The sequence below is a fragment of the Dermacentor albipictus genome, chromosome 2 (genome assembly GCF_038994185.2).
Source record: "Dermacentor albipictus isolate Rhodes 1998 colony chromosome 2, USDA_Dalb.pri_finalv2, whole genome shotgun sequence".
Lineage (NCBI taxonomy): Eukaryota > Metazoa > Arthropoda > Arachnida > Ixodida > Ixodidae > Dermacentor > Dermacentor albipictus.
Window position 1 is genome coordinate 28,942,890 of NC_091822.1, and position 18,860 is coordinate 28,961,749.

At 45.4% G+C, this 18,860-nt stretch overlaps 1 protein-coding gene across 2 annotated transcripts in view; it reads left to right on the top strand.

The window, feature by feature from the left end:
• Positions 1-18,860, top strand: part of LOC139055903 (polyamine-transporting ATPase 13A3-like) — a 220,057-nt gene that overhangs the window by 110,052 nt on the left and 91,145 nt on the right. For both annotated transcript variants that reach the window (XM_070533538.1, XM_070533537.1), the window contains exons 13-16: positions 6,109-6,301; positions 7,869-7,926; positions 13,648-13,795; positions 18,505-18,642. In XM_070533538.1, coding sequence (XP_070389639.1) covers positions 6,109-6,301; positions 7,869-7,926; positions 13,648-13,795; positions 18,505-18,642 — 537 coding nt within the window. The remainder of the gene's footprint in view (positions 1-6,108; positions 6,302-7,868; positions 7,927-13,647; positions 13,796-18,504; positions 18,643-18,860) is intronic.

Sequence of the window (18,860 nt, forward strand, 5' to 3'; positions counted from 1 at the left end):
GTTTGGTCGGCAAAGTGGTCAGAGGGTTTTGCGGTCCAGCCGTCAACGCAGCGCCATGTCCGGGAGCTGTATCACGTAGTTTTCCGGAAATCGGAGTCGGGGCTGCATCGGGTATGGTGTGTGACGAGCCTGCGGCGATAGGGATGATGGTCGAGGAGCTGGTGGCGAACGGAGCTGGTGACGTCGGAATGACGACGAGGGGCTGTTTGAAGAAGCACAAGCGCCATTGTTTGGCTGCTGTGGTGCCGATGGAAGCTAGTAGCGACGCTCGCCCTGTTCGGAAGGATCATAACTGGTGTATGGCGGTCGCAGAGGGGAGGCGACAATAGTGTTGTTACAATGGCGAGCAACGTAACCGATACGCCGGCAGGCAAAACAGATTGTTCGATCGCTGGCGGTTCGCCACTCGACTGGATTTCGGTAGTGTACCGGGGACCAGTCGATAGACCTGGAGCATGAGACAGCTGTGAAGCTGCAACGGTACATACACAATGAACTCCAAGATTAGCTAGTTCTTCGCGGACTATTGCTGGCACAAATGATGCTATAGGCGAGTTGTTCAACTCACTGGGGCGGGAAGAAAGGGCTGCAGAAGCCATGGTTTCAACTTCTCGCCTACCATCCGCGTAATATCATCTGATGATTATGGTCACTGCATTCCTAGCCTGTCGTAAAAAGAGGATGTCGCAGCTGTGTTTGACAGACTTGCGAACGGCGTTGCAATGCGGTGACTCTTGGCATGCTCAAAGCGTTGACACTCTTTTATGATATCCCGTACTATTCTACAATTTTTTCACACGAGCAGGTTGAAAGCATCGTCAGCAATCCCCTGCACTACTTGCCCAACCGTGTACGACTCAGCCACATCGCTGTCGGCCTTACGGCACAGAGCCAGCACGCCCTGGATGTAAGATGGGTATGATTCTGTTGACGTCGGGGCGCTGGTCGCTAGTTCCTAGCGGTGCTTTTCCGCCTGGCGGCACGGTCGCAAAAGACCCTCCGCCTCTGTTTGTATGTGTCCCAGTAGTTAAGCTCTTCCTCGTGGCTTTCATACCACACCTTTGTCCTGTCTGAAAGATCAAGTTAGCCAACATAATCACCGGATCCCATTTGTTGTGGAGCCCTTACACGCTCATATGTGGCAATGCAATATACCCCGTTGAGGTGGTCGCTGCCGTAGAACGTTACTGGATCCCACAGCTGAGCCAGCGCTACCATCGTTGTTGTAGGCTTTGATGTGGGCCACTTACGTCGGGCCCTGCTTCGCCCGCCATGTTGTCTAGTCCGACCAATGTGGAGCTCGGTTGTTATTTCTCTCTGGTACCCCGCACCTCTCACCAATTCGTTACGTTGCAGAAGTCACGTATAATGATGTATTTACAATATTTGCAAGAGAGACAACTATGCATAAACAAGATGGCTGTTGGGACCAATTCTATCTATGCACGTCAAACCGTCTTCTTCTGATTCGTACCACTCTTGATCGCACCGTAATAATATGTATGCATATATACAATGTTGTGTTCATATGGGAGGTTGTGGCCAAGTACTGCACCAGGGCGGCCAATCCTGCTCTGGTGAGGGAGTGCGTTACCGGTTCTGGTCACCGGGATCAGGCCACACTCCAGGCCTGTTTGTGCAATTTCATCAACAGGCGGATTTTTTTTTTTATTCCGGTGGAAAATTGCCCGCACCGGGACTCGGACCACGGATCTCTTGCACGCGAGGCGGGTGTTCTACCTCTACGCCACCGCTGCACATTGTGTAGTCCTATTAAGGAGTGTGCAATGGAAGTCGGTGGTAACTCTGTTAGGCAAGATACCAGCAAACTATCGCAGGAGACGAAAGATCTGATCAAGAACCGCCAATGTATGAAAGCCTCTAACCCTACAGCTAGAATAGAACTGGCAGAACTTTCGAAGTTATTCAACAAGCGTAAGACAGCTGACATAAGGAAGTATAATATGGATAGAATTGAACATGCTCTCAGGAACGGAGGAAGCCTAAAAACAGTGAAGAAGAAACTAGAAATTGGCAAGAATCAGATGTGTGCGTTAAGACACAAAGCCGGCCATATCATTACTAATATGGATGAGATAGTTCAAGTGGCTCAAGAGTTCTATAGAGATTTATACAGTACCAGTGGCACCCACGACGATAATGGAAGAGAAAATAGTCTAGAGGAATTCGAAATCCCAAAGGTAACGCCGGAAGAAGTAAAGAAAGCCTTGGGAGATATGCAAAGGGGGAAGGCAGCTGTGGTGGATCAGGTAACAGCAGATTTGTTGAAGGATGGTGCACAGATTGTTCTAGAGAAACTGGCCACACTGTAGACGCAATGCCTCATGACCTCGAGCGTACTGGAATCTTGGAAGAACGCTAACCTAATCCTAATCCACAAGAAAGGGGACGCCAAATACTTGAAAAATTATAGACCGTTCAGCTTACTGTCCGTTGCCTACAAACTATTTACTAAGGTAATCGCAAATAGAATCAGGAACACCTTAGACTTCTGTCAACCAAAGGACCAGTCAGGATTCCGTAAAGGCTACTCAACAATAGATCATATTCACACTATCCATCAGGTGATAGAGAAATATGCGGAATATAACCCACCCTTATATATAGCTTTTATTGATTATGAGAAAGCGTTTGATTCTGTCGAAACCTCAGCAGTCATGGAGGCATTACGGAATCAGGCTGTAGACGAGCCATATGTAAAAATACTGAAAGATATATATAGCGGCTCCACAGCCACCGTAGTCCTCCATAAAGCAAGCAACAAAATTCCAATAAAGAAAGGCGTCAGGCCGGGAGATACAATCTCTCCAATGCTATTCACAGCGTGTTTATAGGAGGTATTCAGAGACTTGGATTGGGAAGAAATGCGAATAAAAGTTAATAAAGAATACCTTAGTAACTTGCGATTCGCTGATGATATTGCCTTGCTTAGTAACGCACGGGACCAATTGCAATGCATGCTCACTGACCTGGAGAGGCAAAGCAGAAGAGCGGGTCTAAAAATTAATCTGCAATAAACTAAAGTAATGTTTCACAGTCTCGGAAGAGAACAGCAATTTACGATGGGCAGCGAGGCACTGGAAGTCGTAAGGGAATACATCTACTTAGGGTAGGTATTGACAGCGGATCCGGATCATGAGACGGAAATAATCAGAAGAATAAGAGTGGGCAGGGGCGCGTTTCGCAGGTATTCTAAGATTATGAACAGCAGGTTGCCATTATCCCTCAAGAGAAAAGTATATAATAGCTGTGTCTTACCAATACTCACCTACGGGGCAGAAAGCTGGAGGCTTACGAAACGGGTTCTGCTCAAATTGAGGACGACGCAACGAGCTATGGAAGGAAGAATGGTAGGTGTACCGTTAAGGGATAACAAAAGAGCAGATTGGGTGAGGGAACAAACGCGAGTTAATGACATCTTAGTTGAAATCAAGAAAAAGAAATGGGTATGGGCAGGACATGTAATGAGGAGGGAAGATAATCGATGGTCATTAAGGGTTACGGACTGGATCCCAAGGGAAGGGAAGCGCAGCAGGGGGCGGCAGAAAGTTAGGTGGGCGGATGAGATTAAGAAGTTTGCAGGGACGGCATGGCCACAATTAGTAGATGACCGGGGTTGTTGGAGAAATATGGGAGAGGCCTTTGCCCTGCAGTGGGCGTAACCAGGCTGATGATGATGACGATGATGATGATTTATACACTGTATCAGAAAGCGAAACAAATGTAAAAAGAAATAGGACGAGACATGTGCGCCAAGAACAATGCAGGTCATGAGCCGTATTAAATCAGCCCGGCATATGCGGGAACAAGAAAAAGCAATATTTTCTCTTTAAAACACGAGCTGGGACACTCACGAAGCAGTGATTAGCTTAAATACTTTTGGCATCTTTCAGTATTTTCTTGGCCCGCTGATCCACAATTCTTTTTTCAAAGATTTACACGCGTTTCGAATTGATATTTGCAGCAGAGCTTTGATATTGCGCCAACAACATGTAATCACGTCGACGTTAACAGCATTGTCACTCAAAGTTTCACATTTAAATAAAGCTCAGGGCGCGCAATTTAAACCAGATGCGTCTAGCTGTTGCACCTTGGTAGCATAAAATGTTGCGCTGTTGATGTAACCTTTCTCGGTAATAATGCATCCATTCCAACTTATTCGGCCTTTCAGCGCATTATCAGCAGCGCTCCGCCCAAGTTACTGCTAGAGACCGCATGTTTAGTTACTAAAGATTGCTCTTCTAAACTGGAACTAAACTGCTAGGAACTAAAGCTGCTATTTAAGGCATATATAAGCGAAAATTATGGTGCTTTAGGAGTGGATAGGCTCAATTAATAAAAACTCCCATTGTGCACCCCTGGATAAGTTATAATTGTATATTAGACGGCTCACTAAACCAATTATTTTGTGAGAGTGATCTTACTTCCTCAATTAAAGGAAATGAGGCACGTTCTATGAGCTACAAAGTCTATCTAAAATCTAGTGTGGCTATACACAACCAGAAATGATCTGGAAGAATTGACCAACTGGAACCATATGTAGGTTTTAGGGTTTCATGTTGGGTTTTTCATTGCGATAGCATTTACGGAAACGACAGGCGCATTTCTGCGGTCACCGTCGCCATGAGGTTCTGTATGAGGTCCAAGGGAAATGAAATCGTCGCCGCGCGCCATGTGCGTTATGTTTGAGGGTGAGCTGGCGATCGCGGCTCAATCTCGTGCATGCACGTGAGAAAAGAGGGGGGGGGGACACGCGCCGTCTGCCATCACGCTGAAAGATTTGGAGAGGGGGGGGGGGTTAAAAGGTGGGCGCGATCTACTCCGGGCCGCTGTATCTCGAAATCCTTCTGCGACGGGGACAGAGTACGCCGCGCGCTGTGTTTTCGCGCCTCAGTTCGCGTTCATGCGAGACACATCACGAAGGTCAGTTCGGTCGCTGCTGCTGCCGCGCTTCCTCACTCCCGCATTCTGTCCACCAGTTTCCGTGGTCGTCAAGTGAGATCTGTTCACTTTTGCTTGTGGGCACGTGACACCATGCTTGTTAATTTAGTTAGTTTACCTATGGTTGCAGCAATATAGGGCCGATGCTGCTCTACGACCCCCCGAACAAAGCCCCTTAGGCATTTAAAGAAATAATAAAGGTGCGATTAAAATGTTTTGAACCCGTATTTCGTGCTTACATGGTAAATAAACAAGATGTGACGACGTAAGCAAACATAGACATATTGCCTAAAATTTTGATCTCAGCAGTTTGTACCAGAATCAGACGGTAGCGAGCAGTGGGTAGTAACAATGCAACAGAGCCTGGAGAAAGAAATATTTGCATTCTAGGGACCCTGAATTAATTTCATTTTGTTAGGATTCGGAGACCTTATATTCGTATTTGTGGGTTTTGCTACGCCGTCGCATCCCCCCTTCTTTACGACCTTCATTCTCTTACAGTGTAGGCGGGTCTGCGTTCTCAATAAGTGAGTGAGTGAGTGAGTGAGTGAGAGTGAGTGAGTGAGTGAGTGAGTGAGTGAGTGAGTGAGTGAGTGAGTGAGTGAGTGAGTGAGTGAGTGAGTGAGAGTGAGTGAGTGAGTGAGAGTGAGTGAGTGAGTGAGTGAGTGAGAGTGAGTGAGTGAGTGAGAGTGAGTGAGTGAGTGGGTAAAGTAAGTAAAGTAACTAAGTAGGTAAACGAATAAAGCTCAGGAGATACGAACGAGGAATATATATGCTTATGGGCATGATCTATGCATATATCGATTCAAAGTCGACAGATGACCAAGTGGTCTAGCATTTTCGAGGCTGTGCAGCGCTACAGAAGATAATTAGCAACAGGCCATTGGCCCCTCATTTGGAAGCCTTTCACCTGATCACTATGCGCAATCACCTGGAATGATTGGTTACTTTGTGTGTAAAATATGAAGAACTGATGGCAGTTACCTGTTAATTTGTGGGGTCGCCAAGTTCACATTACAGAGATACCCGCATCGGCAATTGTACACCCATTCGGAATAAAGGTGAACTGCTCACTGCGGACAACCACCGACTGGTCCTAATTTTGCGAAAGAATGCAAGCTCGAAGGGTACTAAATCTCGACGCAGGTGAGCTTGCGAGAGACTGTGCTTCGTGCCCTGGACATCGTCACCATCGCCGTGCCACCTGCGCTACCAGCCGCCATGACAGTGGCATCAGTGTATGCACAGAAGCGGCTCCGACGCGCCTCGATCTACTGCGTCAGCCCACACAGGATCAATATTGCCGGAAACGTCGACGTCGTCTGCTTTGACAAGGCAAGTAGGCTTGTCGCAAAACAATAGATAATGTTCAAATTAACAAACCTCCCTTTTCTTCGGTCGCATGCTAACCTTATGTGAGGAGCCATTCGTGCATCCGAGCCGCGAAGGATGCATGGATCGCCCGTCCTCACGGAAGGAACACTCTCGCTGTTTAAGGAACGAATGCGACGCTTCTGGCTTCAAGGGTGTTCGTCATAGATCTCGTGCGAACGTCTTTATTCAGCAAAGAAAAGTTCGTTCGACAGGTATTTTTCATCTCAAGTATTTATTAAATAAACATGCACATTTTTTCGTGATTTACATTTCACGCTAACGCAAGTAAGCACATCTTGCCGAACAGGACATGGCATCACCCACCAAAGGGGGTGCCAGCCGCTTCGGATATATGAAGTCACCACGCTGCATTGTTCTAGCCCTGTCGTTCTCAACTAATAGTCGCATTTGCTTTAGGTTTCTGTCATGTTGTTTCAGCAGCAAGGTATTTCTGACACTTGCAAGCTCTTCCTTAAATTAGTTCTGAATGTTTAGTTGCCTTAGATTTAACGAGAGAGGCTGTACTGTTGTCCGTAGTACCCTAAGAATAGGAAAATGTTCTATGTACGCTGTCGGAATCAAAAAAATTTTCGTATATGCGCCAGCCAATTAAACTTGCTGATTTTCGTTACATTAGGCAGTCTTGTGGGTTCGTTCGCCGCTCGTCTGTCTGTTTGTAAAATAGACGAAATTGATTGATTGATTGATTGATTGATTGATTGATTGATTGATTGATTGATTGATTGATTGATTGATTGATTGATTGATTGATTGGTAAAACTTCTTTTTCTCTGTACATATCTCCTTGTGTCACTGGGTTCAGGATAAAACCTGAACCTCTTCGCAAATTTTATGGCTTTGGCGCGTGAGTAGTGTCGGTGTTATAAAATTACTGTGCTCTTGTTATATACATACAATGTATGAAATGCTTTACGTAGGTACGCTTGCATATGTTTCTTCTTTATTTTTACTTATTAAACCCGCCCTGTAACTGCCCGAGAGAGCTAACAGTATAAATAAATAAAAAGATAGCGTTTTAGCGGCCACGAAATTCGATCTGCGTGCTCTATGCTTATACCACTTCAAATTTTCACTCTACTATGCCGCGTGGATCTCATTAACTCGCACGTACATTGCTCTTGACCACGCTGTATATAATACAAAGAGTGTGGGAGAGATACCGAATAAAGGCTAGCCGAAACAGAGCTCTGCTACCTACCTGACACTGCATGGTTATGGATAAGGACACAAGTAAGCTGAGTAGGAAGAGTAGGAAGAGCTAATAAAGAAATAGTGCATGCTCAAGCGACCAGGTACAGATACAGGTACAGCTGGCCACGGACTTCAACAAACGTAGCATTGATCTTGGGTGTTTTACAGAAGTGGGAATGAATAGTTTTTAAAATGTTTTTTTTTATAAATATAAAGTCAATTGCGTGTACGAAGTGACTGCTTCTCAGAGCTCACAGTTATCCGCGCTATTTTTCGTCAGCTTAAATAACATGTTATTTTAAATTTTGTTTTCAAGACAGGAACCCTTACAGATGAAGGACTGGACCTTTGGGGTATCCTAGTGACCAAGCAAAAAACGTAAGTTTCATCTGGCTTGCTTGGATAGAAGGTTCCTGGGTCTTTTGCGGCAAGAAAGGTGGATTGTCATTTTTCATCAGGCACGAGGGAGAAGAATGCAAGCAAGAACATGCAAGAACATAACGGAGCGCTTCGTGTACGATTTTATTTTTTGTACAACTAGTATTGACCTAGTTATTCCGCTTGATGTATTGGGGTATCTTGAACCAGTCGCCTTAGGAAATGTTTTTTTAATAATAAGATTTCATATTCTTGTTCTCTTACTAGTGTATTGTGTAATACAAGCATGGAATCTCTCTACTCATGCTCATGCAGCATTGTCCTATTTCACTACAAGGAGACTCGCCACTATATATTAGTGGTTGCTGCTTGAGTTTCACCATTGTGACAGTACAAGAGCAAGAAGAGAGGTGGGACGTAATGAAGCACTTATCTTTGAGTGGATCTTTAATTCACACGTGTATTTACAATTTATATCAAGGTGTTTTGCAGAAGTTCATCAAGCCTACGCTCCCACCCTGTTTGTTCAGATCCTGTTTGTTGCGTTATCAACTTAGACCTCAATCTGATCAGATGTGCAACTGTGGCGGCAACTGTCCTCGATCAGATTTGCAACAGTCCTCACATCTGAGCTGGTACGTGGCAGACCAGTTGCTAGGTCTATTGATCTTAACCTCACTAAAAGTCATTGCGCGCATATCGTCAACCTTTTCACCAATTTCGTAATTCTTCAGACCAACAGCAATGTTTAGGGCGTACCTGCAAGTGGTTCATCACATCGACACCGGCAGCCATGCGCGACTGCGCCAACTCCCATACCATGTGTCCGCGAGGGATCGCCACTTCGTTGACGAGAATGTAGGAGACATGCTCCAACTTTGTGTGGCACGGCCTGCGCAACATTCCTGGGTCTCTCCATTAGCGCTTGTAAAAAAAGGCAAATGGCGTCATTTGTTTTTGTGCAATCGACGACTCCACAAGATAACCCAGGAAGATATTTGTGATCTCCCCCGTGTCTACAACACACTGGACTGCCTTCAAGCTGCTGAATCCGGTTACTGACAACTCCTGATATATCAAGGAGAGCTCTCGAAAACGACATTCTTCGCGCCCGATGGCTGATATTAATTTATTATGGTGCTTTTTGGTCTCTGTAATGTGCCTGCCACATTTGAAAGAATGATGGATAGCATCATCTAGGGTTTCAAATGGCAGACATGCCTTTGTTACCAACGTGTACTCACTGGCCTCGCCGATGCTAGACTCCAGCTCAAGTTAAGAAACGGGCACATCGCAGCCCGGCAGCTCGTAATCCTTAACGACGAAATTTCGGAAGCTGATGGGCTCCCTGATTCGACAGAACTCTGAGCTGTCGCCAAGTTCCCACGACCAAAGACAATAAAAGAACTCCGCAACTTCACCAGACTGTGGTCCTACTTTCAATGTTTCATCCTCAACTTCACCATCGTGATAAAATCTTTGACGCAGCTTCTCGTAGTAACCTCCGACTTTTCAGGCTAGTTGCCTGCTTGCAATGCCTCATTCGCGATGCTACGTCGTCTTCGAAGTTCTCCCCTGATCCTCTTGCATTTTGGTGCAAATGCTCACCAGTGCCAATGACGTACGCAGTGGCGCTGTTGTTGCTCAATTAAAAGCTATCTTCAGGGAGTAAGTCGTTGTTTTCGACATTCGCGCACTCACGAAAGCGAAAGCCAACTATTCTTTTGCAGAAAAAGGATGCTTCGCTATCATTTGGGCCCTAACTAAAGTCCGTCCTTACTTCTACGGCCACTGATTCAACGTCATAGCATACCACCATGTCTCTGCTGGCTATCGTTCTTTAAAGATTCTTGAGGTCGTCTCAATCGATGCGCGCTCCTCTTCGAAGAGTACAATAATAGAGTGCTGTACAGTTCCGACCGTAAACATTTGGACGCTGATGCCAGTCTTGCTCCCCTGTGTCAGGCCACCCTACCACTCCAGAATTAGCGATACGCAAGTCCTCCCTAATCGCTAGGGACATGCTTTTCGAACAGCAGAAGAATCAATGGATTGTTTCCGTGCTGTCTTTTCTGTCGTATTTGTCAGGGCCTTGTCCTGGCCGTGCATTGCGCCGTCAAGCACACCGCTTCGCTGTTTGCGATGGGCTCCTAACCACCGTAACTGCCTCTGGGACTGTGGCAAATGGTTACTCGTGGGCCCACGGCGTCTGCGCTTGCACATAAGTGCTGCGTTTCACGATGACCCACGATGCGCGCAAGCAGGAGTACTAAAAACATAAACACACCCACGCCTTCGTTATCCTTGGCGTGGCATGTGCCGATTTGTGCGCCGGTATGCCTGCTCCTGTCTCGCTTGCCAACGCCACAAGAATCATCAACGTCCCGAAGGTGATCCACAGCAACGATTGTGCTGCCGTGGACGCGACCACGTCGGAGTTTATCTCTATGGGCCCGTTCCAAGTACTTCAGACGGCAACTTTTGGGTGATTGTGGCAATAGACTTTCTTACGCGCAACGAGGAAATTTCGCTTCTGCCTCACGTGTCGGGGCGTGATTTTGCATGGCTCTTGTTGTTCCACATCACACTTCTCCAAGAATACCCCAGAGAATCGCTGAAGGACGGATGCTGCGTTTCTCTCTGACGTTGTACGAGCCCTACTCAAGGAATGTTCCGTTATTCACCGGATGACTTCCACATACCACATGCAGAATAATGGGATGACTGAGCGCGTTAACCGCATTCTTGGTGACATGTTGACCATGCAGGTCGCAGCTAACCAGACCAATTGGGACTGCATTCTACCCTTTATGATGTATTCTTATAGTATCGTAGTGCCAACATCTAAGTCATTTCCCACGTCCTTTCTTCTATGTGGACGCGAGCCTTCCTGCACGATGGATACTATCCTTCCGTATCGCCCGGACACAACGGAGGCTACTACCCTGTCCCAAGCTGCTGAACAAGCGAAGAGCACCGAAAGCTCGCCAGCAGATTTACTTTGGAAGATCAGCAGCGACTGAAGCACCGTCGGGATATTCTCGCCTCTCCTTCACTCTATGCTACTGACTAACTAGTCTGGCTTTGGATTCCCGCCGCCAGCCCTAGGCTTTCACCTAAGCTCGTTTCCAAGTACCAGGGTCCGCACCATGTGGTTAAGCAAACGTCTCCTGTGAACTATATGCTGGAAGCACTCGAGCCTCCTTCGGATACGCGCCACCGGGAGCGCGAAATCACGTATGTTTAGCGGTTGAAGCCTCTCTTCAACCCACGTGTACTATCCTGCCTTTAATTGGCCAGGACGGCTCCATTTCTTCTAGATTTTGGATTGCGCAACATTTTGACTGGAGACACAGAAGAGAAACACACACACACCCGTCGTGTGTCTTTGTCTTCTGTGTGTCTGAACAAAAGTTTCGCGCAATCCAACATATTGCATGCTATACCAACATGCCCAGTCTTCAACTATAGGAAGTTCCATTTCCCCGGGAAGACAACTGTACTGGAGATGAGTCAGTAGTATGTACTGCTTCGAGGAAGGGCGCGATGCCAAGTTGGTAGAGGCTTTGTGCCTGCATTGCCTGAGTGGTGGCACATCTCGCCATGGTGCTCTATTACGTCAATTAAACCAGAACGCCTCTCAACATAACTTATTTCCACGGCAATATATGACAACGAAAGGAAGAAGCAGAAGCTAAAGAACAAGTTTGACTAGCTACCACATCCCTCAATAGAAAATACATTTTTCATACAATGTTATAAATTGGCGTACAGCATAGCAGCTCACGTGCGTGACATTTCGGATTGCTCTTAAGAGCCTTAGATGCTCAACATTATTCGTCGGCGGCACAAAACGGTGTTTCTGATAGTTATAATGTGCCTTTAGGATGTCTAACACGATTTAAAGATTGTTATAGCTATAAATATATCGATCGAACTATTATTTCATAGGTCGAGTGCGCATAAGGCCATCCGCGACAAGCACTTTATTGCTACTAGTCTGGTCTACTGGCGTATGTTCGGGTGCTGTCATATGCCTCCCAGTAATTGGATCAAGTAGAACATGCCAAATAATGTTTCTATTGAGTTTATATGGTTAGACGCACAGTAATTGTTTAAAATATAACTCCTATCCTTGACACAGCGTATTTTAGGGCGATTTTAAAGTTTTTCTTTAATTTATTATTAATAGTTTCCCAGCAAATATAAACATGTAGCACTCTTACTTGTTTCGTTCTGTCATGGTTTCACTTACCTTTCTGGTTTTAGGTTGTATGAAGTGTGACAAATAATGAAGGTTATTTATTGGCTCATCATGACAGAGGTGTATCTATCAAGATAAAATTGCAGTGCTCTCCAGATCATATTCCAGTCTATTCCCACTTCCGAAGATCCTCCCGTAAAACTAACCATTCCTTAATACTGAACTTGTGTTAACGTACTTCATTATCAGGCTGCGAGAAATTAGACTTAACGCAACATTGTGACACTTTAGAAATTCTGTAAAATAGCAGAGAAGATAGGAGAGAGAACATTTACCTCCGAAGGGGTTGCTTGTTCTCCTAAGCAATTTCTAAATCTTCTAGGTGCCCTAACGACGGGTGAAGTCTGAAGTTGCACTGCTGAAATTTCCACCGCATTACACTGGATTTTGTTTCTGCAGGCGCAAATGCATCCCCGAAGTAGGTTCCACGCTCTTTCAAGCGTGAGCCGCTTGAGGCTGCCGTGGGAAGCACAGCCGGAAGCAATATGGCGTACCTCGCGCAAGCACACGCGACTACTATTGAGATCACTCAAAATCTAAACCAGATCCAGGAACGCTGGCGTTCATCTTTACCCCAAACACAGCCGCCGTTTTACGAAGCTTGAAAAAGGCGACCTGCACGACCTGGAAAAGGCGGCCAACAGGTCAACACCGTTGAGCTACTCTGTGTCCTTTTTTTTTTCGAGACGATGCGAGTGTCTGCCCAAAGCAGGCGTTTGAAGTGGCACACAGGATGGGAGAACAATATACATTTTTAGTGCGTAGAGTTTCCACACATGCATATAGAGGAGGGCAGGAACGTAAACCTCGAAACAGCTTGACGAATGGTTCAGTTGGCTAAACCAAATGACCTGTGCGGCAGCACCACCGGCCCAAAATGTGCATTCTCATGCTATTTAACGACATATTATCACCCCGGAAGCTTATGGCAATTTTTGAAAGCCGTCCTAAATTGGGCAATGTTTCAACCCCTTGGTTTTCAACCGACCGCAAATCAAGAATTCCTTCCACAGACCAACCTGTGTGACAGCGCGGTCACTGCGCTATCCACACGAAATAACACTGGAACTTCCGGGGCATTTGTATGTTAAATAGATTGTTTTATTTTATTTGTATTGATCTTCTAGTTTTCTTCAGTTTCCACATTACATAAAAATACATTATTATCTTAGGTGTTCGTCCACTTTCTAGTGCACAAGTGCCGTGAGAGCGCTTCGCCCTTGGGTTCGCTTGCATTTTCGGTGCTATATTAGTCGTCATACTTACCTTTCCTACCCAACCATACTGTCCAATGCGATGCCTGTGGCTGATTTTTCTTTGTCAAAATGCCTTATAACAACATTTGGAAACGTTCGCAGCGCCCATCGTATATATGTACATATAATATGGCAAGTTTATGCCTTCAGGTTTACATTGTTAATTTAGTAAGACAACGAATGAACTTAATTTCTATGCAGGTTTGAGGCACCCATTGGAGACCCATGTGAGATTCCCGCGCGCAGCCCTATGGTCATTGCCATGGCGACATGCCATACGCTGACCTCCGTGGACGGAGAGTTAGTTGGCGATCCGTTGGACCTCACCATGTTCCGTTCGACTCGCTGGGTAAGCATGTGCTCCTTGCTCCTTGTAAGCATGTGCTCCTTGCTCCGTCTACAAAGCGCATCCAATCTCTCCAAATAAAATGAACCAACATGCCCAGCAATGCATTCTGCTTCTTAATTTCATTGCCAATGGCATATCGATCTTGTCCTCGGGTATATTTTGCTTGCTGCTGAAAGCTTTAAATGATCTTTACCTATGAAACTTCTACATCGGGTAAAATCTAAGGAAAAGCAATAAATACAGCGTAATAATCGGCATTGCGTGAGGGCGCATGCCCATTTCGCATGCATTTTTTTCTTTTTATTGACGCGAAGTATAATCGAGCCTACTCGTTCATGCACCCACCATTAGGCCTGCGTAGAACATCCTACAATATAGAAATGGTAATGAGCTTATAAAAGAACAGCGGCAAAAAAAGAACGCTTTGAGACATTCGTAGGCTACCGCCACTGCGCACTCGACAAGCCGGCTGCGTGTTTCTTCCCACAGTGTCGTTTTCTTCTTCCTCCATGATTTTGTGGTCACATTTGAGCAAGTTTACTGGAGGAAGGGAACACAACTGTGCTTGTTCACCCCTTTTTTGAAATTACACAGTACCTTTTCCATATTCTCTTTCTATTCTAATGTTTTCTAGCTGTCTTTTTTGCCTGTTTCTTCCACGTGTCATTCATCAAAGTATTGTCAGATGGAGTTTCTTAAACTTCGTAGTTAAACAAAACCACGGGAAGAGCAACACGGCACTAGAAGTCTATTAACGTGCGCAGCTCCTTCTTCACCAACAAATAAAGGGCTCCATAGGTTAGAGTGTCACATGCCACTGTTGCTAAATAGTTTCATTTACAATAGTTCTTCCGTGGTTACATATCTACATTATTTTTGAACATGTGGACATAAAAACAATTTCTTGGTAAAAACTAAAAGAGCATTTTGTGTGCATTCAATAGATGAGCATGAAGGCTAGAAACCAGATTCTTTTTCTTAATTCATTTTTATTAGTTCACTTTTTCGTTGCACACAACTCTGTATGATATGTGAGCTATCTTGAATTAACGTGACGGCTTCACTGCAGTACGATGGTTTCCGCTATCCTTGTATATGTCAGGTGTCCCAACTGTCGTGCACCAAGATATTAAAATATGCAAATTCCACGTAGTTGGACAGAAGGTAATGTTGTTTGCCGTTGCTCAGAAATACTCAGATTACTTTCTGCATTCCGCCTAATTACATATATAGTCATATTTAATAATTGAACTTCCCAATTATAATAATTAAATTAATATTGTCAATGAGAAAATAGTAGAGCAAGATGAGAAACTGCCGATGTAGCTTTCTGTTGCTCAATACGTGCTACATAAAAGTGCTTTTGAGAGCCTGTAGGAGCCCACCAATACACGCAACATTGCCGCGTGACTGGTCGCTCGAAGCTCTTTGCACCTATTCGAGGGCTTCTTTCACGCTTGGAAAAAAAATTATGTAGCACGTATTGAGCTACAGAAGACTGCATCGGGAGTTTTTCATGTTTCTCTGCAGTTTTCTCGTTGATACTTTTATCTAATTAGAATACTTGAGGGGTTGCATAAATAATTAGACTAAATATGTAATTAGGCGATATGCAAAAGATAAGAGTTTTTCCCAGCGACGGCAAACAACCTTCTTTGTTCTTTCCAGCTACGTGGGATTTGCATACATGTAACCTTGCTGGGTGATAGTTTGGACACCCTGTATACTTACAACTATCAAAGATATGACATGATTGTCTTTTCCTCTCTTTATCTTTCCCGAAATGTCAGCTGCCATATACAATCAAGGCTGGAGACCACGTGAAGGTGTTCGCAAAGCCGCGTTTTCCTCCTGTCCTGACTTTTTTTCTTTTACTTTTTTTGTTCGCAATGTTTGAATAGGAAGATTTACGAATCTTTGAAATACGAATACGATGTTTTTCTGTAGCCGCCATTTGCATGCCCAAGATGTACTTTGGAGATGAACAGCTTCTTCACTTCTCGATCGGTTGTCAACTTAGCGCCTTTGCTCTTCCCTCTTGTGCATGTGTTTTTCTTGCTGTTCTCTAAATTAATAATTATAAGGAATAACCTTGCCTAACAACTTATATGTTCCAATGAGCAGTCGCTTAAGCAAATGATGAGCATATGCCTAAGTAAGGTCTAGAAGCATAAATGTCTGGTTTGGTGCACGTGCTTAACAGCAACGGCGCTGCAAGAGAGTGCAATGATTAACCCGTCTTCCTTTGATTTGTTCACCTTCTGCGCGTGATTACCATTAGGCCTTCTGAGGTGCTCAATGCCCTGCTACAGAATGATGTAATGGTAGTGGTAGTGATGGTAGTGATGTAATCGTGGGACTCGCGCAAACGTGTTGTGGTGAAATGTCCTCACACGGTTAAAGAGTCTCTCGAATGGTTTGTACAAATTTTGTAGATGCGTAGGTTTCAGCTACAATTAAACGTTAGTGCTATAATTTAACTGAAGTGTCTGATATTTGAGGAGAGCTACAGACAATGACAAGTTGCCCTCTTCCCTAGCCACGCTTTTTTCTCCTCGATTCGTTCACCGAATGATCGCGTAAAGTTCCGCCTTCACTGGCTATGCGTCATGATGTGGTGTCGTGTTGTCCACTTCCGGTTCTCTTGGAGGCAGTGCGCCAAGCCTCTCCAACCTCTCTCTACTAACCGCCTGGCCATCGATCCCCCCCCTCCCCCCTAGAGCTTACCAAGCAGCGAGCTTTGCAAGCGTTCTGTCACAGCGCCGAGTGTGTCCGGTATTCCGGTAACAGCCAGCCATCCATTTCGGTGAATGGATGGAGGGGTAAACTGAAGCCCCTCCATACTACTTCTGCTGTGATGAAAGGGCTTAACGTAAACGTGAGCGACCTGACCGGCCTGTACGATGCAGGCACCTGGCGGCGCAAAGCTTAACAAGCCATACACAAAGCTACTGTTGCTATATTCAATCTATCAATCAATCGTTCAACATATTAAATATTTAAGAAGACGTGTTCACGATTACGCTCCTGCCGAAAGCTTACACCAGTGGCAAAGTGGAATACACTAGGTTACTGCTATACTAGATCTGTGTTTGTCTGAGCTATGTGGCACTAGGTGGTTGCACCGTGCAGGTCGCTTACGTTTGCGCCTCCACTCATCCGGTGAACTGCCCAGGCCCAGTCATCTTGCACTTGCCTTTACCCGAATACTGGACAGGCTAAAGCTCTTCATTGTGGTATTTATCCTCCGGTGTTTAGTGACGGACGCCTGAGCGCAGATGCTGGCACTGATCGGATACCGACAGCCCGATGTGCTGCAGCCAACGTGCGAATGTTCGCATGTTGCCTTGCAGAGGGGCACGATGTCGCTCGCAGCTTCACATTTTGCCGATCGCTTGATTAGCAGCCCACTCTGTAACAACGGCAATCCATGGTGCTCGCGAAACGGAAGCTCCAGACCAGCCCTAACCACGCCGCTCGCGTAGACATGGAGAACGTTGTAACATAGGAAGACGACACTTGCTGTGTGCCGGAAGCGCTTGAGTGTAGTGATAAACGTTCGTTGTGGATTCTCTTTCTGTTACCTTTTTTGCTGAAAGAAGTTAACCAACATTTCAAGTTTTACAAACATTTGTTCACCATGCAGTTGGAGAAATCGACGACGCGACCTGGGTAGCCAACCGGATAGCTCGCCTGATTGACGTCAATTAAGAAAACTACGTCAATTCGGAAGGGGCGGCTGAAAACAGATGGTAGTGGCGTAGCTTCGATTGGTAGCAATGCACACTTTCAAAACACTATAATAAATTTCAAGCTTTACGCGCAGCGCCTACATGCAGTATTAATGATCAGAAGACCAACCCTAACAACTCAGTACATTTAAAAGAAAGCGACAAAATCGTTTCAGGGCACGTTCAACGTAGAGTATTCAAGTCGTCAAAGGGCAGTCATAGAAAGCATAGAGTAATGTGCAAGAGTAGGATGAGTTGCCACCCCAACTGTCTCTGAGTCTGTACTCTAGACATATACAAATGGCAACCCTGACCAAGTAGCCATAGCTTGGTTCTGTGCATGTGTGTGTTTTTTCTACGTGTATTCGACCTGATCCTGGAAAACCCAGCGCTACTCAAGGCCATACCGGCGGATGGTGGCACATATATTCAGCCGATGCCGTCACATTGTACGGGATCTAAGGAACAGGCAGCTGGCCAATTAACACTTGTATAACACCTGAATGCATCAAATCTATCAGAGTCGACAACCTCACTAAGCAAGAAACAAAAATAATGGATGGCCCTTCATACCCTCCTTCCTGTGTAAGGTGCAACATGCTGTCTCGATCGTGTTCTGAAATTTGGATCGGAACAAGAAAATCTAATTATCGGGTTTTACGTGCCAAAACAGTGATCTGATCATGAGGCAGGCCGTAGTGGTGGACTCTGATATAATTTAGAGCACCAGGTGTTTCTTGCATGCACCTAAATCTAAATACATCGGTGTGTTCGCATTTTGCCCCTGTCGGAATGCGGCCGCCGTGGCCAAACAATCGATCCCGCGAACTTGTGCTTAGCAGCCCGACACCATAGCCACTATGCAACCAAGGCGGGTAATTTCGAAAAGATGAATTAATATTTTCACGTGATGAAATTCCATGTGACGTTCTTTTTTCGTACCGTACGTATGCTGAATCGTGCTGTTTATTTTTGTAGGTAATGGAGGAACCTGCAACAGACGGGATTCAGTACGACGTCCTAACCCCGACTGTCATCAAGCCTCGTCTGGACATGGAGAAGACGAACCTGCAGGAAGGCCTCTTCCAGCTACCCCAGGTGGACCCTTGCTACGAGGTTCGCTGCAGTACTACTTCTCAAGACAATAATGGTGCACACTCTAACCTATAAACGTATAAATGAGGAAACGCGTGATAATACCGTACACTTCGCAAGAATAGCATACAGTTCAAAGGATCTAAGAAAACTGTTGCATTAAATGTTGAATTTGTATTCAGATTACATTACTTGTAGTTCAGGGACAGTCGACAACATGTTTACTACATGCTGGCCAT